We start from the raw sequence: 22070 nt of genomic DNA on the forward strand, positions 1-22070 counted from the left end.
TCAGCCCGGCCCCTCTGTCAAAGCCAGCCCACCCCCCTTTCCCCTTGCCAACTTTCTCTCTTTTCCATGCAACACACAACAGCATAGCCTCACCCCTTGCACACACTCTTACTCCTGACAACGGAAGCATCCCTCACTTTCAGGGAAAACATGCACCAGCGGCAAACAACTCCTACAACTGTGATGCTTGTAAGAAAACACACATACACACCTTGCTCATACTGTACATACAAACATTTTACCTCCCACCAACAGAAACAGGAATGACCTTTCAGCAGATCTAGAACCTTTTGTTTGAAGCCCCTGTTTGAAGACTTTCACCAGCACTTACAGAGGTCTGCTATAATATCTGACCTTGTTATAAGATGCTACATGGATCATTTATGTGTGTGCAGGACCGCATGCATGCATATATGAATATACTGTATGTATATGCTTGTGGCTAAACACATCTTTGTGTGTGTGTGTGTGTGTGTGTGTGTGTGTGTGCATAGAAAGGATTAGCTGGATTAGGCCCCCTCTCAGCAGGGACCCCCTGTGGTGAGGAGGAAGCCCACCAAAACCAGGTCAGCTCTCTGACACCAAGTCTATAGCGACCTCCCATACCCTGACTACACAGCTCTCTGTAGAACACCTACATGAGGGTGTGATCTGAAAAGAGGGTGTGATCTGAAAACCCATTCCCAAACACTGCAAAATAGCCAAAAGCTACTTGAAAAGATAGTTTAACAATGCTAATATGAAAATACATGTAAACTTTGAGGCAGATGTTTTTATACATTTATTATACGGAACAGGAATGGATAAAAAACAAACAAAAAAAACTGTTTATTAATGTGTGTTTTCATGTGACCATTTTCAGATAAGGTAATTGTTTAGATAGAAATGTCATCATATACATGATAAGCTCAAACACAGGGCTTTCATTTGGAAAATCTGACACAGCTGCTTATTTTCATCAATGAAAGACAAATGTACAGAAGGGATAACATTAGGTGTGTTTCCATCAACTGGTTTGGAGCGAATAAACTACGCTACAGCATAATTCCATCAGAAATTGCTCGAGGTTGCTAACCAGAAACAAAACAAGTCACCTTGGCCATCTAATCCATCTATGAGAGAAAAACGGAGAGAGGTCTTTAGGAATATGGTCAATTGGGCAAGTTTTAATTGTTCTTTCATGTCAGCTAGTATTGGCCATGTTTAATGCTGCCCGGAGATGAAGACGGTGTTATGGGAATATCCGGAAAGACGCAGACAGCGGAAACAGCTGATCATTCATGTGAGTTAAATGTTTGCTACGTCAGAACTTATTCGGCAAAGGTATTTCCATATACCATTTAGTGCATTAACTTTATTTCAACAAAAGCAAAAACTAACTCAAGCGAGTGTATAAAACTAGATTATGCAATTTAAAATGTTTTATCAAATTTTGCCGTTTCCATCCAGCTTTCCTATGCTATACTTCAAAATGTGCATAAAAATACATGAATAAAGACACGGCTATAGATGCATTTGTTACAAACAGTTCCATCATTTTCTCAAACATCTCTCATTTGACCTTGCTTAGTCACTGCTACAGGTCAGTCTGTTCAGGTAGAATTTCTCACCCCAACTCACGTCACCACCTCCTCTTTCCTCCTCCTTCCTGTTTAAGTCTCCTTCTCAGCTGCTAATGCCAATCCCCTGACAGCGCTTTGATCACCGAGAGGAACCCACCTGTTGTCTTCCTCCACCATTCGTCTGCTTCTATCTTCTACCATCTGCTGTCACTCCGTCTGTCTCTCACTCAATCTTTGTTTCTTGGATTTTCCTGCTGAGTAAATAACTTCTGCTTCATATTATTGCTGCTACTGTACATCTCGATAGACCCACTCAAAACTATTCTCTGCGCCCATGAGGCATGGCTGAAGATATCCTTATTATATTATGAAGATGAGATGTGCGAATTACTTCTAACAATGAATATATGTAACAATAGCTAGTTAACAAAATTCAATGTGCCACCGTTTCCTGTCAATGGAGCTGCAAAGATTAATAAATGAATCAATTAGTTATCAACTATTCAATTAATTGCCAACTATTTTGATAATCGATCATTCGGTTTGAGTAATTTTTTAAATTTTAAATGTGAATATTTTCTAGTTTCTTTACTCCTCTTTGGCAGTAAATGGAAGATTTTTTAGTATACAAAAAAGACATTTGAGGATGTCATCTTGGGCTTTGTGAAACACTGATATACAATTTCACCATTTTGACATTTTATAGACCAAACAACTCATCCAAAAATCGAGAAAATAATCGACAGATTAATCAACAACGAAAATAATCATTAGTTGCAGCCTAGTCTATATCCAGAACGTTCCACTTCTGGGATTGCTTCGGTGCTGCCGGAAATTCCATCAGATGTCCGTTATTTTCCACGTTCTTTGTGTTGTAATTTTAAACTCCGGTGGATTTATGAGGACTACGGTTAACTGGTCCTCAGATCTCTAAATCCAGACAGCTAATTAAGGTTCTGACACACCAACCCGACGGCGGCAGTCGGACTGACAGCCTCCCCGAGTTGGTCCAAAAAGTGCCTCAGAACACACCGAAGCGACGCCGACTTGAGCGTACGTTCTGCGCGAGACGTAATATGTCTCCATAATAGCAGGCAACGCTAATCTGTATTGTCGCCCAAAAAATGACAACCGGCAGCTGATTGGACGAACGCGTTATGTGGGTCTGGCTACTCCCGGATTTTACAACCGAGCATAATGGCGGCCTGATGGCGGCTCGTTCGGAATACGATCTCATACTTTACGAAGATAGTTCACCGAAACGTGTTTCTGAAAACATTTTAAGCGAGAAATAGTCCATGCAGTTGCTGAATCTGTCTTCATTTCAGATCGACAAAGGTCAGCTTAAAAGATTTTCGTCAGATTTTCAGAGGCGTTAGTCAGGCTCATCCCGCTCTTCATTTCCGGGTTAGCATTCCAACAATCAGATTGGCCATTGAGTCCGACTGCCCGCCTTCTGATTCAACATGTAAAATCGGCCCAAATGAAGGCCGACCGCTCCTCCGACTGACGAGGGCACGGAACAAACTGAATAGACTCGAGTCACTGACCTCGCCAGACTGTCCAACGGCCGATAATCGGGTTGGTGTGTCAGGGCCTTTACACTTTCTGTCCAATCTGAGTTTTCTGTTGCACGACTAAAACAACTTTTGTACAAGCACCAAAATGTTCCTTCCTGTGGCTATTTTGCAGCGGCACTGTGGCACCGTCTGACGTTTAGCATGGCAATAAACCAGAGCACGTTTTTCTCCCATCCGGGAATGCTGTGTGGACTAGCCAGACCCCCCTACGCAGCGCAACTTTTGAAAGAAACAATCAGCTTGTTTAAAAAATGTGTCTTCCAACTTGGTTTTACTCAGGTATAAAGCAATGTTCGCCTTTTCTCAGGAATCAGGATAATATCTTGAGCCTTTTATCGTATGCTGGATTGCATCGGTAGAAGAGCAAAAGTGTGACTACACCAACCACATCCACTATTCTTTGAGATTTTGAGGGTTCTGCCATGCTGGTGTTGCCTGGCTCCACCCTCCTACGTACTTCCGCTCAATTTTCATTTTCCTTTAGTACACCGTCTGGGTTTGCGGTATATTCTTGGGTTTTCTCTGGCCAAATCTTTACCGGTCCAATCAGCGAACAGAGGGAGTAGCTGAGAACGATGACGTTAAGGTTGTACGCTACTTTGAGTTGTAATTCCGTAATGGCGGTGGAGAAAGATGCGAGCGAAGCCATTCGGTCCGTTGTGGCAACGCTGCCGAATATCCAGAAGTTAAAGCCTGAGCAAGAACAGTCTTTCAGTTTTGTTGGTGGCCATGATGTTGTGGCCCTCCTCCCCACGGGGTTTGGGAAAAGTTTGATTTTCCAGCTGGCTCCGTTAGTGGTGAAGGAGTTAGCTAAGGCGAACGCTAGCGATGCTAAGCCGACGTCACGACCAAACGTTAGTGATTGGTTATGGCATATCCAGAGTGGCTCTGGGCAGATCCAATAGTTTAAAACTTCAACAGAGTACCCGCCTTCAAGGAAGTTAACACTTGTCAATGGACAAATGAAATGTACGAGAGTCTGGTAGGACCAGGCTAATGCTGGTGTGCACACACCCACAAATATGTGATGAAAGGCCTCACTGAGAGCAGAGACCCTATCTGACCCATGTTGAGCCCCCCTCTCTCTTGCTCCCCCTCACTCTCTCTTTCCCTCTCTCCTTTCAGCTTTCAAATAGGAGGGGACACACAGAAGAAGGGTAAAACAAGCAAGGTAGAGGGAGGGTGACCACAAAAGAAGAGGAAAAAAGTGAGAGGATGACAGAGAACAGAGAGGAAGAGATGATGAGAAACAGAGAGTGGAAGTGCTCTGACATGCAGCTGTAGCCGAGTCTCCCCTCATGCAGCTACACACCCCTGAGCACCCCGACCCGACATAAATGTGACACCCCAGCTGCCAACCCCTGCTCTCTGTCCGGACCCCCACCCATACCACCAACCCTCACCCTCACTCCAGCATTACCATATGTATGGCTCCCCTCGCCCCTGATTATGCTAATCACCTGTCCAGCCCCTGCAGCCCCTTAAATGGGTGTATTTAGCAGTCGGCTGGCTCCCAATGCAGCTTCCCCTGGGCCCGAGGTGTACATTCACACACTCCTCAATGGGCAGATTCTTCCACGTTGCTGCCTTCATTCAGGTTCCACTCTCCCCTCCCAACCCCCCACCTCCACCCCGGAAAAAAAAAAAAAAAATTCTGTGCCAATGGATTCACAGAGCAGTGGAAAGAGTAGTAGCACAAGAAAACGCTGACAGAAATTCTGTGTTTGTAGCATGTGCATGCACATGTGTAGTGGTTGTGGTTCAAGTAGAAATACCCAACACATTGGACAAATTATGTATTAATTGGTGTATTCGACCAAGAGGACATGCTATTGCCACTGTAAATGATGTAAAAGTTATCAAAACTCTCCACATAAAGTTCACTCTTTTAGTACACTTATTTAAGTAAAATAAGAGACATTAAAACAATAATTGTAAAAAGAAAACAACTATTCCATCAACTCCAGTTCTGTTAGGAAAAAATTCTCATCCTGTATCTCCTGTCAGTGCCTGTCCAATGCAAGCCAAGTGAGCGATCTCCCCCTGCTGCATTTACTCTCCTGTGATTGGCCCACAGCCCAGCCATAACAGTCTGTGACATGAGCCTGAACAGCCAATCTCAACCAGCCATCTCTCAGTCATTTCCTGGAAAGATGGCCCATGATTCCAGGTATCCCGAAATCACACATTCCAAAGTGTGGAATAAAAGACACAGAAACAGAGAGACTGTTAATGGAAGAAAGACAAAAATAAACAATATTTATTTTTCCAGTTACTTAATTCTTGGATATATCTTTTTATGGTTTCCTTTACACTTAAATAATGTTATGGTCACTAGGGCAGGCTATCATTTGAAATTTGAATTTGACAATTGGTCCCCATCTGAAAAAGACCTTAAAGCTCTGTTTTGTCTGGCTCTTTCGCTGCTAAATGCTCCACCATTTTCATCAGTTAGTCACAAACTTAATGTAGTGTACAGTGGGTTTATGAGAGTTTGTTTGCTTTAAACATCTGCCTGCTGCAGCCAAAAAATTACACTGATGACAGTAGTGAGAGTAAACCAAAACAATGAGCTGAAAGATGCTAAAACGCTCCGTAGAGCTGATGTGAACTACAGAGTTGGGTGATTATTCTCTGTGGTTTTATAACTTCAATTATTCTTTTCACATTACACAGACATTTGATCCACTGTTAATAAAAAAATATGGATAAGAGCAGCTTAAAATAAAAATACTGCTGAAAGATTCAGTAAACTAGCCTAACGATCTGACAAAGCCATACCAAAGCTCAATCTACTTTTGCCCAGCAGGAATATTTTAAACTTTCCTAATCAGCAAAGTTTTAGGATTTACATTTTTCTATCCAGTGTGCATGTTCATCATTTTTTTCCTCTGCAAATGTGTGATCCTGCATCTGGCCTAAATACAGCATGGGATGTTGTTCACACAACTACCGTTCTGTACTCGCTGTGAGCAGCCCCGGGCAAAAATGTCAGATGTAAATGTCTAAACAGAAAACCAGGGAGACAATGACAGAAAAAGAGTAATACCTATCAGGCGTTGCCACACTTAATAACACAACAGTCGGGTCACAAGTTACCAATGTCCTCATGCTTCAGTCAGACTTGCAGGGCGGTCTTAGTAAAGGAGACTATTTCACTCTGATGCATACTGATCTGGAGCTCCAAACCTCTCAATCATCTGAGAAAGGAAATGTTTTATATCACTTTATCTTTATGCCTTGCATGTGCATGTGTGGTACTTGTGTAATTGCTGTTGCTGCCAGATTCTATGACGGAATGCTGTAGGAATTGCAATGAACTATACTGCTACGTACGTAACCCATGTGTGCCAAAGGGGCTCAAAAACTCCAACGACACACAGAATTTGGTGATGTTTATAGAATGTGCATGAAAAATGATCTGCGCCGCAGTCTGAAAAGTATCAATCCACACCCCAACCTCTCTCCTGGTGTACGGTAGGCACTGCAGCCAAAACACAAACACACTACTGCTACTATACTCCTGCTTCTTCCCTCGCTTGGTCTCCTCCCCCCACCCCCCCAAAAAATAACACACACACACACACACACACACACACACACTCTGTGCTGTTTTGTACTTTCTCCACCCCTCTGGCAGTCAGCGCTGTGAGGGAGGAAAGAGAGGAAAGGGGAAGAGGGAGGGAGGGATAGGAGAGTAGGGGAGGGGAGGGGAGGGAAGGAGGGAGGCCAGACCACCCTGCTCTCATGGCAGGCCTGAGTGTTTACATTGCCGTGGCTCACTCTGTAATACATCTGGCATTCTGAGGCCACTCTCTCCAGCCAGGGACGGGGGAGTGGTGGTGGTGGAGGGGGGGTAGGAGGGGGAAGGAGGCTTGGGTAAAGAGAGAGACCTTTCTGGCAGAAAGGAAAAGAAGAGAGAGAGAGACAGACAGACACAGAGAGAGAGAGAGAGAGAGCGAGAGAGAGAGAGAGAGAGAAGGAGGTAGAGGGGGAGGGTAATTCTCTCCGCAGTCTCCTGTGGTCGGTCATTCGCAGGGCTCTGGTTTTTGAATAAGAGCGCCTGAAAGAATGCAAAATGTAAACAGAGAGCTTGGAGGCATCTCAGGATGTCGTTTGTGAATGGAAGTGCAGTTGCCTTGAGAGCAACACACACACACACACACACACACCAAATTTATAAGTTATTTCAAATTTACTTTCGCCAGGTAGGGGTAATATACACAAAACTGCTTTCAAATGAGGGAGAGCTAGCTTGAGAAAACAGCGCTGTAAGTCTGTGTACAGTACCAGAGGCGCAATGTTTCCCTACACTAAATCCCTCACCAGCAAGCCTGCACTTTTCATCAACTCGTAAAGTTTAACACAACAAGCTGGAATGTTATTCCTTCTATAGAGGTTTAATCCTGTTTGTAGTGAACTGATAAACACAAACTTAATTAATTCCAGTTTGGAAAATGTCAAAAGTGTGCATATGTGCACGCTCACAGTTGTGTTTGACTGAAAGATAGATGACTCTATGTGGTGTATTCTGTGCAAACCAGCAAAAAATATTGGGTGTGGGCGCATTTGTGTGTTTCATTGCCTGCGGCTGCTGAATGAAAGCAGTTGGAGATGGAGTGTGAGGGACAGGGTGAAAGAATGAGAGAAAAAAAGAGAAAAACAGATGAATAAAGAAGAGAAAATAGCAAAGAGAGGCACATCGAAATAGCCTGCCATGCCAGTACTGGTCAACCACCTACTGACTCACAGAACCATAATGTGTGTGTGTGTGTGTGTGTGTGTGTGTGTGTGTGTGTGTGTGTGTGTGTGTGTGTGTGTGTGTGTGTGTGTGTGTGTGTGTATAAGTGCGCGTGCATCCATGCATGTATCAATGCTACCATACACATCAAAAGCTGGATAATTCAATCATGCAAACCACAATCCTCTCAAAGGAGACGCCACATTCAGGGCACTCTTCTTCCTCCTTCTCATCTTCGTCCACAAGAAAGGATGTCAAGACTTCTTCCGCATGCACTTAACATTGTACCGCTCCCTTCTCCGCTGCCATTACCAGCAAAACAACAAAACAACCACCAACTCTGTCAACTAAGCTCTTAATCACACTAGATAAAAAACAGACATGGGAGGGAGTTGCTTTAAAAACAAATTAGGTTGGTCCTATCAGAGTGAATTCTGAAACCATAAATTAGGCTGAGGATGCACACAAACATGGATTGGCACCATTTTAACCATTTGACATCAGGAACAAGCTGAAGGCAGAGGGACAATAAATAATGAACATTCAGGGAGTATGACTTTGAAATGCCCCCTCTTTGTCGTGTCATTCCTCAACATATATTCTGTCGTTACAGCAGGAGTGATGGTATGCATTAATGTGGAAGTTGGATATTTGTTTGAGTTTGAATTATTATACAGTAGATCAGAGATCCGATTCACTGCCCTCTGCTGGAGGACAGATGTCAAAAGGTTAAACACAAATTCATAAAATTAAATACCGATACAGGAGAACAATGCATAGTCTCCAAACAACATCTGGCTCATGAGATGCACTCCTACAGGCATACACAGGAAAGCACACACATGAACATATACAGGACACAAACAATGCCTTGTGACAGCTGTGACTTCTGCTGGATTTCTTCCACCCCTCCCAATCCATCCCCCCCAACCAACACACACACACACACACACACACACACACACACACACACACACACACACACACACACACACACACACACACACACACTCTGCTGTGAGTCTTCACTCTGCACCCAGGCCACAGGGTGAGTATCAGGTGAGGTTTTAAATAGCGGGGCCTCTACAAGATGACCTCAGGGTCCCAGGGGTCTTCCCCCGTGGCCCCTGCCCTCTACACTTATGTCCCCTAAGAAAGCGCTCTGGGACCTGGGGCCTCCCCTCAGTCTGTAGCCTTACAATCCATAGCCCTATGCTCCAGTCCAGGCCATAAATCTGGGGACTAAAAACTCATTTCAACTTGAATCACTCACACATATCTCTGTGTCCATGCTGAAAACAGAAGACATCCTCTAAATGCTGCAAGCCCCATCCTCTCTTTAGTTGATGCTAAAACTATAGGCTAACCATAACTCAGCCCAGATTACAGTACAGCTCATCTCCTCTGCTTAACCCCCAGTTTCAACTTCAACCCTTGCCCGGAGCTTTGGCTTCAAAAGCCCTACTTCCAAATGTTCTCCTGCCGGCACCCTCTCTCACCCATCAGCCCATCCACTTAACCACAGCCACATATCCAGCTCCAGCTCCTCTCTCAGAACAGAAACAGAGCGAAAGAGTGAAGGGGCTGTCTAACAGGAAGGCCAATGTTTACGCGATACTGTTTTAATTAGAAGCAAGCGGCGCTGCTATTTTCTTTACAATTTGGCCTATGTTTGCCTAAACCCAGAATGCCAAGGGATGGCTCCATTTTCCATGTGTGGCCAGGAGGAACTCTAAAGGGGTCTTACTCCTCTCTTCTATGCCTCTGCTCCCTAAACGTGGCTTATAGGCAATCATCGCAAGATAATCTGGAATCATCTGCCATTTGAAACTGAGGCTGTATCTGAAGTCGAACAGAGGCCAATAGGCATGTGTTCTGACATTGAAGAAAGCACACAGAGGGTGGCAAGCCACATTTGTGTGTGGGGAGAGCAAGATAGGAGACCACAATACTACAACTTCCTGTTAGAGCCAATCATTTCCTGTGAGCGCCACAGTGGACATAAACACAGCATTTATCTGCAGTGTGGATGCAGTCTACCCTGAATACATGCCACTATCATTTGTATGTGGTCCTTGTAGGAAAAAAAATAATAAAAAAAAGTATGAGTAAAACTAATTACTGAGTAAAAGTATCATTCCCTAAATGTTTAGCAAAACACTGACCCCCCATACATCCTCATTGGTTTTACACAATCAGCTCTTTGTGCAGGCATGCGTCTTACTCACAATTGGTCTCTGTCGCTTTGTCTAATAAACAGAACTTCCTGTGTCTGAGTGTTTATAAACAGTGCTGAGTGAGCACTGTGTGAGAAGAAGCAATCGCTGCGAAAGCTGCGGCACGTGACAGTGTGTAGAATAAACACACTAGCCATCTCCGGTACGCAGCTAATGGTGTTCTGCTGTAGAACTCAGCGCTAGCAGAAAGCAGGTGACGACAGACACGACATGAGATCACAAACGTAAAAAAACGCGGCTCCAGTCAATTATAGAGGAATTGAGAGATCTAATATGAGCTGGGTGTATTGTGTGTGAATGTGTGCGTCCACAGGCCACACAGCTTCCAGGCGGGGTCGTCCATGGGTCGCCTGCGGAGGGGCAGTTCCAAATGAAACATAAACAGCCGCTCTGTCCTCTCTCCTCTTTTTCCTCTCAGACGATGGGCCAGTCCCCCAGCACGGCCCAGCACAGCGTTCCACTGGCCAGGCAGAACTAATCTATCCCTCAGCTGTGCAGTCTAATCTAAACAAACAGATCTCTCCCCATCAACATCTGGAACCCCTCACATACCGGGACCTAGAAAACCACCACAGCCCAGTCTCTTTCTCAGTGTGAGTATGAGCCAGTGTGAGACCATGTTGTAGATGTCTACCAAAGGTCACTAGACTTGGTTCAACTGTCAAAGCTAGCCTGTTCTGACAATACCAAAACTATTTAGTGTAACTTCAGTGAAAGACAAAATAGGAGAGGATGCCCAAAAGAAAAGCTAACAATTTAATCATCAGTCATGTGCCAGTGAATTTGATGTAATGCCAATTGTGTCACAGCTAACTTTACAATCGGGCTTTACAAAAAAGGTATTTTTCATGATACGAAACTCAGAGAAAAGCAACAAATCTTCACATTTGAGAAGCTACAACAAGGCTTCTCAATAAATAACTTCCTAAAGATCCATCCACCAAATTATATATTCTTGAGTAAGAGACATTTCATCCCTAGACTTTAAAGACTTTAAATTTGGCTGTAAAAAGGTTTGCAGTTTGCTGCTTTATGAAGCAAAGCAGCTGCAGTCAGCTTGAATTCATAACCGTTATAATGTATTTCACTGGCGAAATGTTTTCAAAGTGCATCCATAGAAACTCAAAATAACTGCAGTATAATGTACTTCTCTGCTGTCCTGTATGCTTAAATTCTCCAATTAATGTTTGCCAAAATATGGCTAAATACACTACTTCCGAAAGAGTTCTCAGAAGGCTAATAGTGTGACATGACAGAGTAAATAAAGAGAAATATGAATCACAAGTTGCCAGAGCTCAAAAGAGATGTCCTTGAATTTCTTATTTTGTTGTCAAAAAGATATTTACAATGATATGAAACAGGAAACACTGACAACTATCACAAGGAAGCTTTTCCCAGTAAATGGTAGATTTCTTGACAATTTCAGCACTTAAGGCCAGTCTGTAGCAACTTACTAGTAAAGCATGCATTATCAAGTCTGTAATAACATTCAGGTTCATATGGTGCCCCTCACCGTAGTACACATGACTATGATCTGACATGTGAATAGGGTGTCAAAACAAAGTGTTCCTCTGGCTACAATCAGGAGTCCTGTACTGAAGAGCCACCCCTCTGCCTAAACTGCTGCCAACTGCGCCTGCGCCACAGATTAGAGGAACACGCTGTCTGTCAGACCCCTGCAGCAGCACGCAAGGAGAGAACAGCCAACCCGGGGAGGAGGTGGGGTGTTTGATCTGTGCAGGAATCAAGTCTGCTTTAATGTTTGATCTCATGAGCTATACATTTTTTTAATTTGAGGGAGGTTAGTTAAAATGGGATGAAACCAGAAAAGGTACTATTTTTGTTTCTTTTCTCATGAGCAAAAAAAACCTTCAGTTTCTCAGCAGCAAAATCTGCTCCTCCATTCATGACTCCTACAGCCAACTCTAGCCCTAAGTGCAGGAATGCAGATCAAAGGAAAGGAAAAAAAGTGCAGCCCCTTCCTCTTACCCCCCAAGCACCATTCATACGCACAGTCCCTTTTTTCCTTAAAAATGTTCATTCTTCATAAGTTGTTTCTGAAAAACAACAACAAGTGAGTGGCCTATCCACTCCACAAACACGAGTTCCGGTCCTCACTCCGCTTTTTCCCTGCAGCCGGAGACAAATCTTTTTGGAAAGTTGAGAGCTGTCCAAAACGGGACCACACACAGTCTCTGAGCATTCAACTGCTGGGGGCAGGCAGGCAGACACACACTCACACACACTCACACACTCTCACAAAATGGCGGCTTTGACAAAAATGTTCTCGACCCCAAAAGCTGCTTATGAACTTAATTACAACCTTACTTTTGAGTGCAGTTACAGTCACCTCTTACAACAGCTTGTGAGTGCATCTAACATAGTTTGAGAAGCTGCAAGTACGTGAGGATTTGTTTTCCAAGTTTCACTTGGCCACTTGCCAGGGCCTAAACAATAAACAATCCCCCTGGCTTGTTTAGTGGCACCCACCAACCCTATCTTCTTCCGATGTAAACCACCCCATGCCGTTCCAAACATGCAATATCAAAATGTATAGCTTCAAAAGCATTGAAATTATGAATAATCCCAGCATCTTACATTAAGATTGAATAATACATCAGAATGTCTTACCTTCTACCCAGAGTTTCTCCACGTCCGTCTCCAAATTAGCTGCCCTTAAGCCCACAGCAAAAGCTCCGAAAATCATGAGGCCCACAACCAAAAACTTTCCGCAGTTCTTTTGTATGTAACAGCCCAGCCTAAATAAAAGTCTCTGGAACTTCGCTCTCAGCCATAGAGGTGCTTTCCTCCCAGTTGCCTTCCCCTACAATGAGACAAGAGTCTTAATGTTACTGTCAATTCAAACACAAAACACTGTACTTACCTGGACAGCTATATCTGTAGGGTTTAAGAGAAAAGGTTTGACGTTAAACAGGCAAAGAAATGACTACCACAGGGGGTCCCAAATGTGTTCCGAGTCAAAGACACAAACTACGGGCCCCAATTTGACCCAAGGAACCTCATCCGAGATTACTAGTTGTTATGATTCACTTGAAGACTGCAAATATGAAGGCTCTGGGGGAAATGGGAGCTGTGATCAAAATACTAAAACCCATTCACTGTCTCACTCTGATAACCTGTGCTGATTGAAATACACACATCTGCTGAGGACAGTCTAGAAACCACTAAGCGCTCCCCAGAGTGAGAGCCACAAGTTCTGTCATATCAGTAACACATAAACTGTAACCTTAGCAGGAGACATGCAAAAAGAAGCCATCTTCATCCCATATAGGTCACCAACACACACAGCCTGATCCATTTCTGTCATTTGGCTACTACAGCGATGACTTATGGAGATGCTAATACAGACAGACTGACATTAGGTGTCACAGGTTTGTGTTGTTATGTTTCAAAATAGGTTTGCAGCTGGACCTCCAGAGCGGATGGAAGTAAATACAAATGAGATAGCTGTCAAGACACAATTATACAGTAGGTAACCTTTTGATAATAAGCCTCCCCTGTGTCTTTATTTCACACAGAGATGCAAAATATAGCCTACAGGGTCTTACAAATCCAGCATTGGATGCATAATATCAGACTGAAAGAAGTGTAATAAAGGAGAAGGTAATCTATTTTGGGAGTAGTGTAATTTGTCATTGAAGTAGCGTACTGTAACACTCACGCCCACACATCAAACTTTGTGGGCGAATACCGTGAAAATGTGCATGTGGTAAAACCCACAAATACCACCACACACAACTCCACTCCCCGTCCAGCAGCCCGTGTGTTCCGGCCTGCACGGGGAGTGGAGGAGCCATCACAGGGGGACTCACAATATTTGTGAACGGAAGAGGGCAGCCACATGGATTTTTTTTTTCCTCTCTCTCTTTACGCTAGTCTCACAAGTGTAGATGTAGGCTACTGTCATACAAACCTTCAAATTAGCCACCAACACTTTTTACGCAGCTCATTAGCAGAGAAACGTCACACTGGCTGTGATGAAACAGTCAATGGTAGTGTTGACTGTGAGTGAAAGCTGCATGTTTTGCCTTGTCTGAGACCGTTATAGGTTGGGATGTTGTGAACAATCGAGTGGTTGCATTTGCAAATGCAACTTGTTTCACAGCCTAACATCCTAACAGCCGGTTGCAAGAAGAGTTTAAATGTTGCACGAAATAAAACAAAACAACCCTCTGCTCACTACAACCTTGCCTTACCCCTGTGCCCCCCTGCCCAGCCCGTCCCGTTACCTAGCAGCCACTGGACATAGTTTGGCCACTTTTTTCGGAGAATACAATAAAACTAAGACCATAAAGCTCTCTCCCGGTTAAGATGAGAAATAAGCACCTCGGTTATTTGCTCCAAAGCAAAGCCCGCATCGCAGTAACTCGGCCGCTGCAAATACTCCAAATCCAGCGGTGTGTTGCGGGTATAGTCCCCCCTGTTCCTCCGCGTTATCCTCGGCCGATCGGGGTCTCTGTTTTCCTGCTCGGAGGGCGCATTAGCAGCCGAGGCCATGTTGCCTGGACTGCGAGACCGTTTCCCACTTTATACTATTTCCCCGAAAGCGTGTAGCGATATCCCAAGGCAACAAAGTTTCAATCTCGGAGATCTCACACCCGTGAAGTAGGACTTCATACTCCTGTTGGAGACGGCGAGTCAAAGTCTGCGCCTTCCATCCCAACATTTCGCGATCCGGAGGTCTCCACCGCTTTCACCGCATTCACCGTGTCTCTTAAAAAAGTAAGTTTCTCTCAAAAAGCGAGGTCCGCAAAGTGATTCCCATACACAAGCATTGCGGTGAGATCTATGTGGTCTTCCCATGGGCCGCGCGTCACGGCCAGCTCTGAGATTCAATAGAAGAGGGGAAAAAGACCTCTCTCCATTTGGAGGCAGAGAAGGAGGAGGGGTGAAAAGAAGAAAAAAAAAACTCGAGATCCCGCCTCTGGGGCTGTCAGATTGCAGGACTTTCTTGCATCTGATTGGTTCCAGAAGGGCAAAAATTACTCAGCAAACACGACTATTATTAGCTGCTTAGCAACAGCTCACTAAAGTAGAGAGACCACCCAGGCAGGGAGACCTCATGTGTGTGCATCTCCAGCTTCAGGGGAGGCTCGCTGAGAGCCAAACCCGCTTGGTGCGTTTAGTGTTTTGGGTTTCCACACAGCGCCCGGTCGCTAAAAAAGAAGCATTTCCAAGAGAGGACCTGAAGTCTGAGGCAAGCTACACGGTCTGTGCGATGGAAGGGGGCCGAGGAATGTCAGAACTGCAGTTTTTAACTTAATTTTTTGTTTCGCCTACCACCACGATGGTGGTAGTTCAGCCTCAAATTACAGCGGTTCAAGGGGAGGTCCTTCACTATGTTGTCGCTATGTCAGCCCCACTATAACACGTAGGCTCGTCTTTATAGTGTGCAATTTAAACTTTTGAGGCATGCTATTCATGTATTAAGCTGTCTGTGCAAATAACAGGAATTAATCCAAAACTTTAATATTTTTGGATTTTAATGAATAATGTTTTGTCCATCTCCAACTACATCTCAATATGTAGACACAAGTTAACAACATAGGCTACAGTATAAGATAAAAGCTTTAAAAACAATTATTAAACACCAATAACTGGGTGAAATGTTTTTTTGTTTGTTTTTAAATCACAGTGTATTAAAGAAATGTGATTTACGCGCTTTTTCTCGTGTAAATGCTTATTTATCTTCTTTATCAATTGTAGTATCCCCTTTATTAATAAAGCTTGTTGTTATTCACTGTTACAATATCAGAATAGTGCGTTTATGTAGCCTAGCCTAGATCTAGTTTAAAAAAAAACAAAAAAAACCTCGTAATTCGCATAGACGAGCTGCAGAGAAAAATGCCCAAGATGTAATTTTTTGCCAATAACGCATGCGATGTTAAACGATCTGACATCTGAAATGAAGCCACACGGTCCAAATGGCTACTTTGTGGATTTCATCAACATCTTCACCATTACTCGTCTATATCGGACAATAGGCGATATTGTCTGATAATGTCTCCTTATGCACCTATTATCAGATAACCACACTTAGCGATTGTCGTGCTGTAGACTTAAACTGTATTGCCTGTGTCAGAATATGCGTAACATTTGGCAAATTGTAGACAGAATAAGCGCATGACCAAGAATTTAAAGGCTTGTCGGGTTAAAGAAATAGACATCAACATTAATATGTTCAAAACAACATCTGTTTCCCCAAATGTCACCTCAAATAAAAACCGTCATGACGTAGAACCAATGGGAGAAAATGAGCTAAAAAAGAACTATGAAATATTCTAGCCATGACTTCAACTTCTCTTTGTAAATAATGCAAATATTACTTCATTTAACTCTGCTAAACTGTCTTGATGAATGTGAAGAATAAAACACGATTAACAAAACAAATGTAGCCGTGTAGCCACTTGACGGACCATATAGTATCAGTCTATCAGGAGCCCACACCTCACACCTGAGCCATCCGAGCTCAGCAGCGGCTCGTCTAGCTACCAGCCGCGCACTTACCATCTTCAGTGCAGGTGGAGAGAGCTTTCAGAAGAAATCCTTGATATACGCCCCCCGTGGAGTCCGAAACGTGTCAGTTATGATGATGACAAAAATAACTGCTTTATCGTTTTGAGGAGAGGAAAAAAAGGCGCACCGTAATCCGTCTTGGTCGCAGGCATCCTGCTCTGCTTCGAAAAAAGGTTTACTCACAATTACATGGCAGTTCCTTTTTGGCCACGTGGGTGGTCCCGTTCGCTCCATAGGCAGGACTCTGACTGTCACGTCATTAGCCCAAAATTGTAAACAGTACCAACCCATGCACAGCAGCATCCCGTGTCTCAGTCACTCAATAAGACATGCGCGCGCACGCACGCACACACACACACACACACACACACACACACACACACACACACACACACACAAATTGCATTCCCTAGCCCCTTACCCTAACCTTAACCATCACTAAACTAAATGCCTAACCTTAACCCTTACCCTCACCCTAACCTAACCCTAATCCTAAAACCTAGTCTTAACCCTCAAACAGCCCTTTAACCTTGTGGGGTCTAGCATTTTGGGCCCCACAAGGCTGTGCAGACCCCACAAGTATACTGTATGCCCCGGTTTTTGGACCCCACGAATATAGTAAAACAAGCACACACACACACACACACACACACACACACACACACACACACACACACACACACACTCAGAGAGAAAGAGAGCACAGCTTTACATGGTGTCCAACAATACTTCACACACCTGTACATGCACAGGTGCACACAAATACAGTTGTACAGAAATGAGTGTATGGAAACATTTAGACACACGCATGGAAATATTAACACATTTGCATACTTTTGAAGACATGCACACATGGCTCAGACATACAACATTTGTGTTAATACTGGAAGTATGTGCATACAAAAGTACATTACAAGCATGATGAAGCTTGCAGACATAGGCACACACATGCACACTCAATCGCATATCCAATTCACATATTTAATATAAATTAAATCTGTTAAATCTTTTTTTTCTGTCCTCTGTATTCCTTCTTTGGATTGACTCCACCCTGTTTTCTTTTAGAAAAGCTTAGATGATAAAAGCAAAGGTGTTTATCTAAACAAGCATATCCATTCAGTCCCATCAACATTTAGATTTTTCTTTGGAATCAGTAGGTAGGTTGGCTTCATCAATAATCATTTCACTGGCATCAGATATCCCTGGTGTGGTGTCTGAGTGGGAAAAAGTATCTAAAGGGGGACAAAGTTAGGCTGTGATGCCCCCTAATGCCCCTGAATAGAACCAGGCATGTTCCATTACAGCAAGAGTCATAACTGCTGCACCATATCTGTGCTAGACATGTTCAAGTTGTTGTCATGACAGTAACGCTGCAGGACTCCATCAAAGTGCCGTAGGTCAGTGTGGAAAATGGTCCTCCCCTTCACTGTAGTGTGGAGGCTGTAAAGATAAGCCAGTAAAAATGCTCTGGGAGATTATATTGCAAGCATCTGTGTGAACTAATGAAATACATATGCACATAAGATGTCAAAACACCCTTGACCAAACATGAGCATATTTCCTTTTTTTTCATGTACCATCATGTGCTAATATGGATCAGATGGACTAATTGTCACCTCAAACTATTGAGACTTTTAAAAAAGGACTAAAAATGAGTTTTAACTAACCCTGCAAGTCGCACTGTCTATTTGTATTTTATATTGATATTTTTTACCATGCTTTTATGATCTTAACTGTAGCACTTTGAGATTTGCTCCAAATGTAAAGTGCATTACAAATAAAATCTATTATTATTATTATTATTATTATTATTATTATTATTATTATTATTATTAATTGTTCAATTTAGGAATTATAGAGAAATGTATTCTAAATCAGCTTCTTTTATTTTTGTGATTGCAGGCAATGGTTTGGATTTCTATGCAAGAAACATCTCATGGATGCACTGGGACGCTTCCTCAGTGATGTATCCTGGGATCATTGGGTGTTTCGGGTCTCGCAACATCATACACCCTCGCCCAGGCGACCCAGCCAGGGTTGATCAAGCCCCGACTAGCATCCCAGTAGCAGTCCACGGATCAGCCCTCTTAATCCAAAGCCACCTTGTGGCCTTCTCTGCGGCTCCGCTTGCGGATTGAATGGCCCTCTTCTTGGCCGCCCCTGTCACGCCCAAACAACTGAGGACTTTGCAAAGTGAACGTCCTGCAAAGCCTCTGCAGCCGACTTTTATAGGCTCATAGAAGGTTTTCCAGCCTCTCTCCCTGCACTCCTCCACCAGTTCCTGGTACTTAGCGCGTTTCCTCTCATTGGCTTCCTCAATACGCTCTTCCCAGGGCACCGTAAGTTCCAGCATGATCAGATGTTTTGAAGCCTCGGAGGTAACTATGATGTCTGGACGGAGTCTTGTTGTTGCAATATGCTGAGGGAACCTCAGCTGTTTTTCCAGGTCAACCTGCAGCAGCCAGTCAGATGCTTTGTGGAGGAGGCCTGTTGTTAATTGTGAGCGTACCCGGGGTTTCTCTCCAGCTTTAATGAAGGGGACTGCCTTCTTTGGAACACGATGGTGTTTGCTGGTGTTGATGGCTGAGGCTAAGCTCTCAGCAATTGCCTTAAGCACCTGGTCGTGGCGCCAACGATAGCGACCATCAGCCAGAGCCTTCAGGCAACTGCTGAGGAGATGTTCTAAAGAGCCTCTTCCAGAGCAAAGAAGGCAGGAAGGTGTCTTACTCTTCCACCAGACATGGAGGTTAGCTGGACTTGGCAGGGCATCATAGACAGCTTGTACCAGGAAACGGACCCGATGGAAATCTGCCTGTAAGATATTTGCCCAAGTGATCCTATGCTGCATTGTACTCTCCCACCTTGTCCACGCCCCCTGCTGCCGGAGTCCCACAGCCCTGCTCACTCGTTCTTCCTCCACGCCTGCTCAAATCTCTTCCGGGAGTAGATGGTGTCTTTCTTTGCCATGAGCCTGGCTGACCAGCGTCTTTGGGAAATAGCCCAAACCCACTCTGCCTGTCGCCACGGTGCCCACCAATGCCTTTTGTCTGAGGCGTGACTCTGCCACCTCCACTGCTTTCCCAGCCTTCCATTTCCTTCCTCATCTCAGTGCCGGCTGATGACACCTTACAGTCCCTGGAATCCCTATACTGTAGGACTTCTCTGGTGCGTACCACCATGAATTCTTCAGTGAGGCCGCTGAAGGGCAGCTGCAGGTTACTTGTCCCATACAGTGCAGTGCTGGTAAGACTGCGTGGAAGGCCCAGCCACTTCCAAAGAAAGCCACTGATCTTCCTTTCTAGGGACTCAACTGTTGTCATTGGGACTGCATAGACCAGCAGGGGCCACAGGACTCAGGGCAAGATGGAATGCTGGTAGATCCAGGCTTTAAATCTACCAGGCAGACCGGACTTGTCAACCTTGGTGAGCCAAACTCCAAGTTCTTTGTTGGACTTCTGGATGGCGACAGAGTCTTTCAGGCTGGAGTCAAAAAGCTTCCCCAAACTCTTGACAGGTTGCTCCGTGATGGTTGGGATGACAGTTCCTGAGATGGAAAAACGGAACTTGCCAATCACTTTCCCCTTCTTCAGCGCCATGGACCTTGACTTGGAGGGCTTAAAACTCATCTTTGCCCAGGTGATGAGTCTCTCAAGTCCTTGTAGGATCCACCTGCTCCCTCGGACCGATGTTGTTGTGATGGTAAGGTCATCCATATAGGCTCTTATAGGGGGCTGTCGTACGCCTGACTTGGTTAAGGGTCCTCTGCATTCCACCTCGGTTGACTTGACCACCATGTTCATGGCAAGAGCAAAAAGAATAACAGAGATGGTACAGCCTGTTATTATTCCTTTCCCAATGCGATGCCAGTCTGATGTTCCTGACCCAGAAGTGACCCGCATCCTGAAATTATTGTAGTAATCCAGGATCAGGTCCTTGATCTTACTGGGAACATGATGGAGGTGTAGAGCGAACTCGACCAGTTTGTGCGGTATGGACCCATAGGCGTTGGCCAGGTCCAACCACAAGACAACTATGTCGCCTCCGTTCTCATGGGCCTCTCTGATGAGCTGTGTAACTACACCAGTGTGTTCCAAGTAACCGGGAGCTCCAGGAATCCCCCCCTTCTGCACTGAGGGGTCGATGTAGTTGTTCTTGAGGAGAAACTCTGTCAGTCTTCGTGACACGATGCTGAAAAACACCTTCCCTTCAACACTCAATAGTGAAATAGTTAGAAACTAGTTGATGTTTTTTGAGTTCTCTTCTTTGGGGATCCACACTCCCTCCGCCCATCTCCACTGGTCAGCAACTCTTCCTCTTCGCCAAATCACCTTCAAGATCTTCCACAGGTGCTGGAGAAGCTCTGGGCAGCGCTTGTAGACCAAATAAGGTACTTGCTCTCTCATTGAATCGCTCACTGTATCCTGGAGGAAGCAATTCACTTCCTCTTTTGAGCACTCAAGCTGGCCACTGCGCTTGTCTTCAAGCAGTTGTTTTGTGAAGCCGAAGGGATTGGCGATGAAGGCCGCTCGCTTCCTGACTCTCTTTCTTCCCCATCTCCGGTGCCACTCTGCTCTGCGGATGATCATCAGCTTTCTTGTACTGTTTCTTGAGGGTGCGAATCTCCTGACGCAGGTGATGTATCCTGGTAGCCCTGCGGTTCATGGTGTAGGAGGTGGGCTTGGTTTTTCCCTTCTCTACCTGACCAAATCTTTCTGAGGCATAGCTGAAGATGATGGTAGTCATTGTTTGGAGTCGGCTGTCAGCATCTCCTTTGGCTGTGGCTTGGATGATATTGGACACATCCTCATCGAACTGCAGCCACTCACTCCGTTTGCTGGCTGGGGGGCATTTAATCCGTTGCTGCAGAACTACTCTGCTGGGATTGGGAGGCTCTGGTACGTGGAGGGACTGGGCTCTGTGGGTTGCCTCCTGGCCGGGCTCCTCCTGCGTCTCACCAGGTTCAAAACCTGTGTGTTGCACCTCACTCTCCTGCTCCAGGCATTTCATTCTGGCCTGATGGATTTTAAGGCCACGATGATTCTTGCACAGCTTTCCGCAAATGCATGTCACATTCGTTGTCTGTCCATTTGCATGGGTTGTTAACCTTTGATCCGTCCGATTGGAGAGCTCATCCTCCCCCCCTCTCAGGATCTCCTGGGGGTATCTTTCTGTAGGGCTTTCCGTTGCTTGTTTTGGGTTCTTTCTCGCGAAAGACACAGGCTGGGGTGCTAACCCATACTGTCCCAGGTGCCGTCTTTTCTGTGCCGTCAACTGTCTCTCCAGTAGTCGACCAAACTATTCTTGGTTGTCACCTAGTCTATTCCTAGGGGTCACTGGCTGAGCCAGACATTAACTATGCAAGAAACATCTCATGGATGCACTGGGACGCTTCCTCAGTGATGTATCCTGGGAT

General features: G+C 44.7%; 1 protein-coding gene and 1 pseudogene across 2 annotated transcripts in view; both read right to left on the minus strand.

The window, feature by feature from the left end:
• The window catches only part of ptch1 (patched 1), a 54878-nt gene extending 38048 nt beyond the window's left edge, over positions 1–16830 (minus strand). The window contains exons 1-2 of one of the 2 annotated variants that reach the window (XM_078250954.1): positions 16649–16830; positions 12752–12944 (exon numbers count right to left, since the gene is read on the minus strand). In XM_078250954.1, the coding sequence (XP_078107080.1) occupies positions 12752–12944; positions 16649–16651 (196 nt within the window). In that variant the 5' untranslated portion in view covers positions 16652–16830. Of the gene's footprint in view, positions 1–12751; positions 12945–14467; positions 15121–16648 lie in introns of those variants that run through there. The other variant, XM_078250953.1, reaches the window with a different exon arrangement.
• A 1845-nt stretch (positions 16831–18675) lies between these two features.
• LOC144517640 (uncharacterized) lies at positions 18676–21400 on the minus strand (annotated as a pseudogene).
• Positions 21401–22070: the final 670 nt, after the last annotated feature.

This window comes from Sander vitreus, chromosome 5 (assembly GCF_031162955.1).
Source record: "Sander vitreus isolate 19-12246 chromosome 5, sanVit1, whole genome shotgun sequence".
Taxonomy (NCBI): Eukaryota; Metazoa; Chordata; class Actinopteri; order Perciformes; family Percidae; genus Sander; species Sander vitreus.